The sequence below is a fragment of the Schistocerca nitens genome, chromosome 3 (assembly GCF_023898315.1).
Source record: "Schistocerca nitens isolate TAMUIC-IGC-003100 chromosome 3, iqSchNite1.1, whole genome shotgun sequence".
NCBI classification, from domain to species: Eukaryota; Metazoa; Arthropoda; class Insecta; order Orthoptera; family Acrididae; genus Schistocerca; species Schistocerca nitens.
In genome coordinates this window covers 790,852,490-790,865,789 of record NC_064616.1, presented here as the reverse complement: position 1 = coordinate 790,865,789, position 13,300 = coordinate 790,852,490, and the positions used below count along the sequence as shown (strand labels likewise).

Sequence of the window (13,300 nt, the reverse complement as noted above, 5' to 3'; positions counted from 1 at the left end):
AGTTCTTGGGTGATAGATCACAAATTTTAAAATAATGATGACTGAAAGTATAATTATTCTCCCAAGAAAAAAGTCCAGTGTGAGTTATTGAGCAATTTCTTCCTCTTGAGCTTCCAAAATTTTTTGCTCATGCAACAAACATTGAGTATTTGTTGCAGAATGACAGCAAACTGTGAAACCTAATGAGTGCATGCACGAAATTGTCAGTGTGACTGTATTGGCTCAGCTATTTGCAATAGCAGCTGTTATGTTTGCTAATGTTTCTTTCAAAATAATTCTTAAGATTAACAACAGGAGGCAGCACCAGTCAAGGAATAAGTAGTGAGATGTCCGTGCATTGTTCTGATCTTAAATGAGTCCAGTTTTTGACAAGTAGGTGGCTCATGCATTGAGAGAATTTCTGCCCGGGCAGTACTCCAGTGCAGTCTTTTTAACACAAAGTTGTGGCTCGATCTATACTCGGGTTTGGTCTCCAAATTGTTGGGAATTACTCAGTCCAATCATAATGAAATCTCTCACTGAACATATCTTATTTATTATATGACAGTGTAACACAGAGAAAAATGTTTTTGGGGACTAAGAAAACTGAATTGACCTGTTCAGCTGTATCCATGGTGTGGGAAGAAGAGCGGTTTTAATTTATGCTAATTTTGATGAATATGTCATTCTATTACAAGCAGAAATGACGGACACAGATTAGTATTTGTGTGAATTGTGATTTGGTAGCTCTGTGAGTCAGTGTAACTACCAGCCAAAAAGGTTCAATTCCTAGCCATTCCTAGGATTTTTCTTGCCACTTAGGACTTTGCCATCATTAGCAATATTTTGTGTATTTGAGAAAGGTCAAGTTCCACCATTAGCTTTGAGTCCATGTAAAATTGAAGGTGCACCTAAAATGGGCTCAGTAAGACAGTTCAAAGGTTGGAGGAATGCTCTAGTATATACCACCTCAAACAGGACCAGTAAAGTGCTGTAGTTGGTGTTCAAATCCATCTTTGAGTTGAGGACAGCTGTATATTGAGTGTTAACCACTTCTACTTCTAAGTGCTATCTTTCCAGTTCCAGTAAACAGTTTTTACTCAAGTGATCTGTAGTAAATTGTAGTCAAGACAACTGGTTATCTTCTCATTTGGCTACTTATTCCACTTGAAATTTTCAGTATGAAATAGGCATAAGTGTTAAAAATGAGCTATTTTAATTTGCTTTTAGTGACTTCAGTATTCTGTAACACTTGAATGTATCGATAAACAGTTTGTTTTCACATTTGCTTTGTTATCATATGAGAGAATGTTTAGAAAGCTGCCTTGATATTTAGTATGGGAGGATGTTGATGATAAATAGGGAACAGGTTTAGTTGAGAAATGTGTTAAAAATCTGTGAAATATTACGACGCTGTGTCAGTCTACATGAACTCCAAAGTAGGGAACCTTACAGATATTATGTCTGTCTGTGCTACAACTATATTCCTCTTCTTTGTGCCACATACGCTCTCCAGTGAAAATATGGCTTCTGTGTGAGAAGAAACTATGTACCATAGAAAGTTAACCAGTAACTTAAGTACTGTTCCAGAAAAAAATATTCAATTTTGGGAAGAATTTGAATTGAAATAAATATTTTTCTTTGCTAATTTTGGGAGATTGAGTCTGTCCTATGCAAACCATTTTTAATTCTTTACCCCATTATGGATCCAGTACCCAAGAAAACTTGCATGTAATTTCACGAGAAATTGTGTGTGTAAATACAAATACTCAAAAAATTTTTAGGTCAGATGATCTCAGAAAATCTCAGACAAGGATACAGTCCCAAATGGAGCAGATATAGCAAACACATCAGCCTCGTAGTTGCAAATTGTTGCAGCTGTGTTGGAAAAGAACTAATCTCAAAGGGCTCATGGAAATTTCAGCCAAAATTTTTACCAAGGACCAAATGGTGTACAGAAAGGATAGACTAAGTTTGGTTGGTGGGGACATGTTTGTTGCTGCTGTTAGTAGTAGTTTATCTTGTCGTGAAATTGAAATAGATAATTGCTGAGAGTTAGTAAGGGTAGCGGTTACACCCAACAACCAGAGTAAATTAATAATTGGCTTCTTTATTGCTCCCTCTCCCTGACTCAGATGATAGTTGCTGGAAGGTTCAAAGAATACTTTGTCTCATTTCGAATAAGTATCAGACTGATAGAATTATAATTGGTGGCGACTTCAACTTACTTGATATGTCCGTGAAAATATATTACTTAAATTCGATGGTAGGAGTGAAACATTGCCCGAAAGTCTACTACATGCTTTCTCTGAAAATTACTGTGAGCAATTAATTCAGGAGCCCACACAAAGTGTGAATGAGTACAGTAACATACTAGACTTTTTAGTGACAGTCAGTCCTGAGCAAGTAGTGTCATGATGGATGATACAGGAATTGGTGACCACAAAGTTGTTACAGTGAGATAGAGCACCATAACACCCATCTCTATGTAAAATATATCTATGTAAAAAAAAAAGCAGATACAAATTTGCTTTAGTACCTTCCTCAGAGACGGGCCCCATTGTTTCCATACTAACTATACAAGCATTGTCTAAATGTGGGCCACATTCAAAGAAATATTGCGGACAGCAGTTGAGAGCTTTGTACTAAGAAATTGATAAGAGATGGGACAGATCCTTTATGATACATGTCAGGCCTCTGTTGCAGAAGCAACGAAAACAGCATGGCAAATTTTAAAAAATTCAATATCTTGTGAAGATTGATGACAATTCAGGGTGGACTTCAGTACAAGATTCTTTTAATGGTATCCACAACAGAAACTGTCAAGAAATCTGTGTGGGAGCAATGATAACATTACTGATGATAGCACTACTAAAGTGGAATTACTAAACGAAAGTTTTCAAGAATTCTGTCGGCAAAGAATATGGAGTAAATATTCCAGAATCCAATCAAGACCAGCTGGTAATATGAGTAACTTGAAAGTAGATACTTGTGGTATAGCAAAGCATTTTAAATCACTTAAAAAAGGCAAGACTTTCAGTCCAGATTGTATACCGAATAGGTACCTGTCAGAGTATGCTGATGAAATAGCTCAATTTTTAGCAATCATATACAACTACTTGCTCGACAAAAGATCTGTATGTAAAGACTGAAAAGTTGCACTGGCCACACCAATAAATGAGAAAGGAAATACGAATAACCCACTGAATTAGTGATCTATATCATTGAGGTCTATTTGTTCTAGGATTGTGGGACATATTCTATTTCCTAATATTATGAAATACCTTGAAGAAAACAATCGACAGGAAGTCATCTAGTGAAAGCAAAGTGATACCTGGAGTTCCCCAAAGAAGTGTTGGAGCTCATCATTCTTCTTAAATTATATAAATGATCTTGGGAGACATATATTATTTACTGCTGATGTCATTGTTTACTGTTCACAAATGTGCTACGAAATGGAGCTGCTGAAGTCATAAACCACACTCTTGTGTGGTCAATTTTACAGAAGCCTCACTTACTGTGAGACCACAAGCCTGATTGCAGTTCTGCCATTGGGGTCTTCAGTCAAGCACTAAAAATCTGCTGCTCACAACTTGCATTTTATTAACAATAAGGTGGAAGATACACAAAATGTGATGATAAATTATCACACTAACCACATATGGCCAGATGGAGACCATCAAACATTCGTGGAATCAAGGCATTAGATTTGCTTTAGTATTGGTGTGTGGGCAGGAGAGTGGGCAACACACTCACAGGGCTATACAGTTTACTAGAGCATTACACAAATGCATGGTGAAAATCTGCAACAAAGAACTACCAAAACATTAGATTACAGCCATTATTATTATTATTATTATTATTATTATTATTATTATTACTATTACTATTATTATCTTACATCCGATATACAAAAAGGAGAAAAAACAAATCCAGATAACAACAGAAGCAGTTATTATTGCCTGTTCCTACACAACAAATTACACGATATCAGAGAATCTTACCTTTGCATAAAGACAACAGATGTCACATATGGATGACGGAGCACCATCCAATTTTCTATGACTTGTACAACTACACCTGACACAAACATTTAATGAACAATGAATTGGGTAGGGAGGTCCTATAGTAAGGCCTCCCCATTCGCCTGACCTTGATCCTTTGATTTCTGGCTATGGGGTCATTTAAAGGCACTGGAGCATTTTACTGGTATCGACAATGTGCACATGGTACAGAGGTGTGTTTCCTATGCATATGACCACATATGAGAGCAGGAAGGTGTGTTCACACAAATTCATGATTCTTTGAGGTGGGACTGAAGCATGTGGGGGAGTGAATAACAACCACATTGAGCACCTCCTGTAGTGTGAACATGCAGATGCTATCATAGGACAGAATGACCCATATCTCAACCATTGTGGTTTTTTTTTCCACTCGTATGCATATTTGACCTTCGTTTCTAATTTTGACCAGTACTGTTCCTGTAAGAATATGGAATACTTTTCAGACATCCTGTATTTGCAGGCAGTGTTCCACTATCGACTCAATTGTAGAATACAGAAGACATCTGGAATTGAAATTGGTTATGGGTACTGTGCCTTAAATGTGATTCATGTTGACGTAGAGTGGAAAGTATGTCTAGCCTTGAAAACATAACTTGAGTGGACTACTCATAAACAAAAGATAGCTTGACGCATAAATTTTCTCTTGGGCTATTCCTACTTACAACTGAGTCATCAAAATAAAATATGGAAGGCAGATTTAGTTTGTATCTCCAACAAAACTGTTCCCATGTGTAAGATGTGTAAATATGAAATTTCAGGAGGAAAGAAAATTAAACCAACATAAGTGAAATTAAAGTGAGACATGCAGCAAAGAATACTGGTGTAGCAGAACTTAATAAAAAAAAATAGGAAAAACCACAGAGAAGATATGATCAGTTTTAGGAGCTTTCCAGATCAGACAGCAACAAATACAACAAAAACGATACCAAAATTTTAGTTTGAGACTTTAATGCTCAGTTAAAAACTGAAAAGAGATACAGAGATGCTTTAGGGAAATTGTCTGCAAAAGGAGCAGTGAACAAGAATGGCATAAAGTGGTGGAATTCTGCAGAAACCATGACATGATCTCAGTCAACATACTTCATGAGAAGACTAAACAAACTCAAAACGTCCAGACTGCAAAAAGGGGAATGGTAACTAGATCGTGTTTGCATGGATAAGAACTATCACAGGGAAGTTCACAGCGTGAAAGTCCTGGGAGGAATAGACACTGGTTCAGATTATTACTGGATTAAAATAAAAATCAAGTTCAGCTCAATGGCAAAAGTCCTACTCAAAATAGAAGAGGATCTATGACCCCCTTAAACTAGTAAATAACAAGGAAAATGAATGAACAATGGATATAAATCTATAGATGAACTAGAGGAAATACTTTCCCAGTTAAAACAAATAGCCCAATAAACCCAAGGCACAAACAATAATTGTGGAATAATGAATATGATAAAACTGGAAGATAGCCACCAAGTCTGATTGAGGTCTGAGTAATAAAAAAATCACACTTTGAACTAACAATTCTAGGAAAGATAACTCAAAATATAGTAAGAAGATTTAGATGCCAATAGTCAATACCAAAGTGCTATAATAATAGAAACAAATAGTGAGAAAACAAACTAGGAGATTACTATAAAACATTTAGCAGACAACTCCAAAGATATTATCATCTAAAGATAAAAACAATAAGAGGGCCATGGCAGTAGGGGAAATACAGAAATTTTAGCGGAAATATTTAACTAACTGCTAAACTGTAAAGATCCCCCAGAACTACTTCAAATGCACACAGAAACTGCAATAAAAACACCACCACAAAACACAAATCCATGAAGTCTACAAAGTTTAAAACCTAAAAAGAAAGTGGAGAAAATGTGGAACTGTGGAAAAGTGCAACGTAACCAATGAAGATATCATTATACCAAAGCATGGCGAAAGTTTGGAATGCAGACCAGAATGTTGGACAACAGCTATAATACATCCATACATGTGTTACACAAAAAGGAGAAAAAACAATCGCACAACAAAGGAAGGTTTTCCCTCCTGGTTTGCATTTATAAAGTAGTGTTAAGAATTCTGTACAATCACTGTAAAGATCAACTTGAATGGAATGTAGGAGCTTACCAAGGAGGATTTAAACCCTGGAGAAGCTGCCCTGTACAGATTATCACTTTACAATTAGTAATCGTGTATGAAAGAAGTCACAAACAAGAAATCAGTACCCATGTAGACTTGAAAAAAGCCTATGACTGTATCTACAGATCTTTAATGTTGAATATATTAAGGATTTTTTGACTTCATCGCAAATTAATAAAATAATAAAATTAGCCCCCACAAACACCAGATCAAAAGTAAAATTCATATGAGAACTATCTGAGATGTTTACAGTGAAAACAGGGCTAAGACAGAGTGATCATCCATCACCACTATTCTTAAACTGCTCTAGACTAATTGATAAATGAATGTTACAAGGAAAAGCTTAAAAAACTGTGTTTAAAGTCACCCAAAGAAACAGATTTGACAGAATCCTAAAAGTAGAAAGAGGAATAGTGAGAACATGTATAAATTAAAAGAAAATAGGAGGAACATTGGAAAATAGTGCCAAATGAAGTAGTGTATTTTATATGTAAAGAGAGGATTTTTTTTCTTTTTCTTCTGCATCATGGGGATACCATAAACTAAGAGGGTCAAGAAGACTTTCAGTGAAATTCTGGAATCTGAAGCAAAAAGTCAGATGGGTCAAGCAAATTAGAGTGAATGTAAGAGAATGGGAATAACTCTGGATGATCTGCAAAACAAAACAGAAAATCTCAAGAAACAGAAAAACAAGAAACAAACTAAAAGCAGGCAAATTACACACAATGAAATGGGTAGTTACAGGTAAGGAAAGATGACAAAGATCTGAATGAATGAGGATATATTGAGCAATTCAAAAGGAGCAAAACATTCGCTTATCGAAGAAGGTGACCTGCAAATAATTGACTAAAGTTCTTCATTGAGGCCATAAACGTAAAATAAATAAATAAATGTATGACTAGTATTGAGGAAGGAGGACTGTTTATAAACAAAATGAGTAGTCACAAGCCCTACATTTTAGAGGCAACCTATGCTCAGCAGCTTCGAAAGCAGTTCGTACGTCTGTCCGTTTGTCGTATTCTGTGGACGACTTATAAGCTCAAAGTGTACAGGGGTTTGGAATGAGTTAGGTTATGTGTATTGACAGAGCGGCAGCCATCAGGAACATTGAATTAACAGTGAACCATAAGCTGTTGAATAGAAAGTAATTTATTTGTGCTTTTGTTTCTCACACTACTGGGTTGGCATTAATTATTAGTAAACTAATTCTAAATTCAATGCCTAAAGTTGTGTTTTGTTTTGTTGAAATAGTTATTTTGATTCCACTAATTTACTTTGCCATTTCAGGTGCAACATGACACCTCATATGCAGCAACTGGAAGAAGACCACAGAAAAAGAAGGAAAGTAGCAGCCAAGAATTTGCTGTCCTATTTGAACACAAACTAACAAACTAAAAGCTGAATATTTTAGTACAACATACTAGTGCTGTGGCTGTGATTGAGATACTGAAAGGAAATCTAATTTCTTACTCTTCTGATGTGCAGTATAAGAAACTTTTGTAACATAATATGTTTGGGCAATTTTGCCCATTTTACCATATAAAATGGAAGACTGTTCTGTATATATAAGATGTTTATTATTATTATTATTATTATTATTATTATCAACTTTAATTTCTAAATTTACATTTTTATTAAAAATGTGTTGCTATTGTTAATTTTGCTACTTCAGTTTATCATATTGCCAAACAAAAATAATGTGTTCATAAACTTTGGTGATCTCGTGTGTGTGTGTGTGTGTGTGTGTGTGTGTGTGTGTGTGTGTGTGTTTTTTTTACTGTTATGCTCAGAAATTTTTGTGTGTTTAAGAGGCTCTAATTTGACTTAATTGCCATTTCTCCAAGATGTAGGTTAAGTTGTTCTACTTGTACTTCCTCTCTTTGATAGCTGTTAGTTATAAATGTTGTACCTTCATAGTACATACAGTTTCTGTACCTGTAACATCTAAGTTTCTTGCTTATATCCGTTTTGGTCACTGTACTATTCTTCCAGTGCTCACACACATTCTCTCAATTTTGTACAAATAAAATATTGTTTGTAGTTTGTAACCACAGTGTGCCTTAGTCGGACTTTCACATGTGACACCAGTATGTAAGACTGAATTATATATAACTTGTCTTCCACATATGTCTAAATTATTAAAGTAAATCTGGCAGACATTATATTTGTAGGAAAGGTTTATTTTATATATATATACTCATCTTGGAAAGGGAAGAACTGCTATTTTTAATATTTATGAAACTTTTGCACTCCATTTTATAGTTTCTTGTATTTTAGCTACTTTTTCAAGTGTGTGTTAGGAAAGAAAGGTTTGTAGTAGAATATTTCATATTACTTTATGTACTGAAATTAATATTTGTATTTTTTTTTTTTTTACAGATATGACCTTTTTATATGTTGTTGTTATAGCTCCATAAGACAGAACATGTGTGTTCTTCATTTTATAACTCTGTGCCAGACATGTAAACAGTTTTCCATTTCACTTTTAATACTCTCTTGTGTAATTAACAAGTACTATAAATGATCTGAGTGATGTATGTTTTTATGGAAGTTATGTTTGTTTGTCAGTCTTCATTTTTTTTGTACATGTTACATTATTGTTTTGTTCTTCATTTTTATAAATTTTACATTCAATTTTGCAGTCTAAATTTTTGTAAATGCTACATTTTAATTTCAGTTTACAAGTTACTTGTTTTTTCATCATCTGTGTCTTCTTCTTCTTCTTCTTCTTCTTCTTCTTCTGTTCCTCCTGCTGCTGCTATCACAACAACAACAACAACATACTTCATGCCATTAACAAAGGTTGTTCCTGCCAGCTAGTCAAATCTGCATGTCCATTGTAATGTAATACCTGTTGTAAATTACTTCAATTAAGTGACAGTTTGGCAAGCCATGGAAAATTTTATATGTAGAGCCCCTTCGCTCTATTTTTGTTCTTCTGTAGAAACCATAAGTATTGATCAATAATACTTCTTCAGTTGTTTTAAAATACTAATCTTGCAATTCCATTTGTCCTCTATTTTAAAATGGATGAGGCTTCACAGTTTTCAGTGTTTCAACGTAATTATGACCATCTGCTGCTGCCTTTATATTTTAATTTTTTTTCTTCTGTTCAGCCACTCTGCTGCCTTACTGTCACCTGGTGTTCTGAGAAGTAAGACATTTCAGTCAATAGAATTTTGCTTTTTTTCTGGCTCATATTGAAATTTATATGGCTTTTTGTACATTTATATTTTTGTATGTATGATTTTGATGTGGATTTGTCATAGTTTTTGTTTCATGCATAGAAAGAGACCTTAGTTTTAACTATGTGAAAAAAAAATCATACTGTAGTGATGGTATCTGATTCACAGTATTTTCATGCATTTTTAGTTTGCAGTGCCATAAAATGAGATGTTATGCATGCATTAATTAAATCAGTATTGTGGATCCTATATTGGGGGGGGGGGGATCTCCAATATTATTTTGTTAGTAAGAGTACTGTTGACAGATGAACAAAATTCATTACATGCATCTGTATTGCATTTTTTAAACTTTTATGATTTGTTGTAATGAAACTATGGTTATTTATATTCTTGATTAAGTTTCAATGAATACCGCCATTATTCTACAGTAGCACTTTTTGCAAGTTACGGGCATATTAACAGTAAAATCGGTTTTTTTTTTTGTAAAAATTGACTAATATTATCATACTAATGCTTCTCTTCTTCCATTGTGATTGCTAGTTTTGTACTCATTATGTGATATATTTGCTCAGAAGTATAACAGGCTGCAATGCCATTTTCATATTTGTACTTTTTAGTTCCTGAAAAGCTGATCTCAGCAGGAAGGCTGTGGCTTTAATAGTATTTGATGTGATTGTTGCATTTCAAAAGTTTAATAAACAAATACAATAATTTTGAATGAGTTGTCAATTTAATTTCTTTGCACTGAAATGGTAACTTTGATCTATGTATGATGCAGTTGGACAGAGAAATGAAAGAGATTCCCCATTTCGTTTGTATCCTTGAACCTTTTTTTCCTTGTTCGGGTGTTGTCTCTCATAGTTGCATGTTTTTATTCTGCAGCAATCAAATCAGTACAAGGATCCACTCAGAGTAAATGAGCATATCAATTGAGTCACATTGTGTCAATTTTTATACAACTAAACATTTAATAATGATACTAACATCTCAAGAGATGATTCTCTAATGACTCAACATTTGTGATTTCTCAGTGTATGTAATGCATATACAAATACATACACACGAGCGTTACCCCTCAGTTTCGCTCACATACACATTCAACATGTATATTGCACATACCACTCTTCCTCCCCCCCCCCCCCCCCCCCACCTTTCTGTCCACATCTTTTTCCGCCCACCTCATCCTCCCAGCTCCACCTGTTCACCTCATCCTCCCATCTCCATCTATCTCCTCCGACCCCTCCCTCTGACCATAATAGGGTATTTGACTGTTTCCTGGAAATTGTTTTAAATGGTTAATTGTGTTATTTTACGCTCAGACCATGCTTTCTTTCCCCTTGTATTTCAATATTAAAAAGGAAATGAAGCTCCAATTGAGTTGTGATGCGTGTGACATCACGGGCTAGCTCACTGTTCATACTATTCTAAAGCTCATCCAGTGATATTACTTTTTTTTCTCCTCAAGAAATTACGTGTTTGAAAATAGGTAGTAAATGATGTGTAGTACTACATTGTACAAATACATCCATAGAAACTCTGTGTTATCAAAAAATTCCTGAAAAAATTGTTTTTGACTGTTACAAAGAATTAGATGTGTAAAATGTGGTTGCACTGTACAGGCAAAATGCCACCACATCGATGCACAGGTTCTGTAATTTAATTAAAAATATCAGGAACTCTAGAGTTAATGTTAATTCACCTCTGTTGCAGGGAAGGATAATTCACCTTCAAGATATGCTTTCCCACTGTTGCAAAGGAGGACAGCATCATTCAATAAAATTAAACTCGCAGTGACAATGGGGAGGATTGACTGTCTTTATACAGAAAGTTTCATGCATCGTTCAGTACTGCAGTTGGTATAGCAGTGGTCTGTAGTTGTTTATAAGTAGTTATTCATAGGTCAGTGGTTCAAGTCTGGCCCAAAAGAATATTTTAACCTGTTTGTAAAAGACTCAACAGTCCTCTCATATGAAAACCAAATCACAATTACAAAATTTCACCACACCAATCAGAAACATGGTATTGTTGAGTTTTCCATGCCATTTACATGCGCTTACATTTGCAAAGTCTGCTCACACACATACCACCTTCAAGATGATATCTAGTTTATGTGACCACACACTTTTTAGTTTAATGGAAACGAGTCTTTATTTGGTGAAAACTTTCTGAACTCAAAATCATATTAAAAAAATTCTTCTTGCTGATGTCGCAACATGAGAAATTCAGTCAAATTGTGCCCCTTTTTTTATCTCCGTGGTGGCCAACTAGGATCCTTATTGTTTATACTTTAATCATCTGGCATAAAGATAAAATTTTTCAGGCAATGATGTTAGTTTCTACTCATAAACATCATTAGCTTCCACTCATCATCATAGCTCTTACATCTGTGTTACGCACATGGTTTACATGCTTGATCTCTCTGCGCATACAAAAACTCATCGACTTATGTCTTGTATTGTTGGTGTGTGGTGATACCTTCACCAATAGCAACTCTTTCCAAAAAGTGAACTGTATGTACGTAAATTAAATGCAATTATCCTTGTTGTCCATAGGCCCAACTGAAATTAATGTGAAACTATACATGATACATCCCATCATCAAAACAAATGCCACAAAGATTTCCTGCTAATGCCATGTTCGTATTTCGTGTAATGAGTTTCAAAGAATTATGACCTTGCCAGGATTCAAACCTAAATCCTTGAGTTGTTTTGTCAGATGTGTTATCCTTTGGCCCACAGAAGAGAACAACAGTTGTATCTCTCCTGAGTTGCCTTGTATACGAGGAAATCAGTACTAAGATTTGCCAAGAATTTTACTGTGCTGTGGGTCATAGTGCTTGACTGAAGACAACAATCTACATATAAGAGAATGGACCCAGTTGTAAAAAAAAAAAAAAAAAATATCTATGGTTCCTTAGTTTTGCATGAGTTCAATGACGTTGCAGGGAGCAGGGAAAAGAATGTCCATACTTTCTGTTGTTACTTATAAATTGTAAATGAGTTGTTCGTCACTAAATAGCTAAACTGTTTGCAGAAAAAGTACAAAAAAGCTAGTAACTTCAGCTAATACTCCTACAACACACACACAGGTACACCTTACTTCTAGTCTGTGAAGTGACCAGAGCCTCAGCCAATAACAGAGCGTTTTCTATCACGTGGTCAAGTCTTTAAATGTAATTAAAGCTTCAGCTTTAATTACACAAAAATAACAGATGTCTTGTGAGAATATAGACTGAAAGTTCTATTTGAATGTTGTAATCAATCAGAATAACAACAATCTTAACCATATTTTTAACAAAGAAAAGTAGCCTGTTTTCTTCCTCCCTCTGACCGTAATGGTCTTCTTCCCTTCTAACATAATGGTCCTCCATCTGACCTTAATTATCTTCCTCCTGCTACTGTAACTGTCATCCTCCTCCCCTCCCCCCTTTCTGTCCATCCCCTCCTCCCACTCTCTCCTCTGTCCCACTCCCCCCTCTCTCCTCTGTCCATCCCCTTCTCCCACTCCCTCTCTCCCTGTCCATCTCCTCTGCCCCCTCCCTCTCTCCTTGTCCATCCCCCCTCTCCCCCACACTCTTTCTGTACATCTACGCCCCCTCTCTCTGTCGATCACCACCTCCTCCACCTTTCTCTCTCTCTCTCTCTCTCTCTCTCTCTCTCTCTCTCTCTCTCCCTCTCTCCCTCTCTCTCCCTCTCCCCCCCCTCCCTCTCTCTCCCCCCCTCCCTCCCTCTCTCCCCCTCCCCCTCCTAAGGCATGTCCATCCATATGTGTAGTTCCTACAGGGCATGATGATACCCCACACAACATACCTGTCGCGCAGGAAATGTTCATGTCAGGTGAAAAAAAAAAAACTTTTTTTCTGTATCTCCACTCCTATGGGAGCTAGGAGGTTTGCATATGGCAAGCTGTATGTGTGCCATATTGTGTTGAAATTGATTCAGTGCGTTG

General features: G+C 35.7%; 1 protein-coding gene across 5 annotated transcripts in view; it reads left to right on the top strand.

Moving 5' to 3' along the window:
• The window catches only part of LOC126248806 (membrane-associated tyrosine- and threonine-specific cdc2-inhibitory kinase), a 181,114-nt gene extending 172,578 nt beyond the window's left edge, over positions 1 to 8,536 (top strand). For all 5 annotated transcript variants that reach the window (XM_049950207.1, XM_049950203.1, XM_049950204.1 and 2 more), the window contains one exon: positions 7,455 to 8,536. Coding sequence is in view for 3 of the 5 variants with exons in the window: in XM_049950203.1 (XP_049806160.1) it covers positions 7,455 to 7,562 (108 nt within the window). In the remaining 2 variants the exon portion in view is untranslated. The remainder of the gene's footprint in view (positions 1 to 7,454) is intronic.
• Positions 8,537 to 13,300: the final 4,764 nt, after the last annotated feature.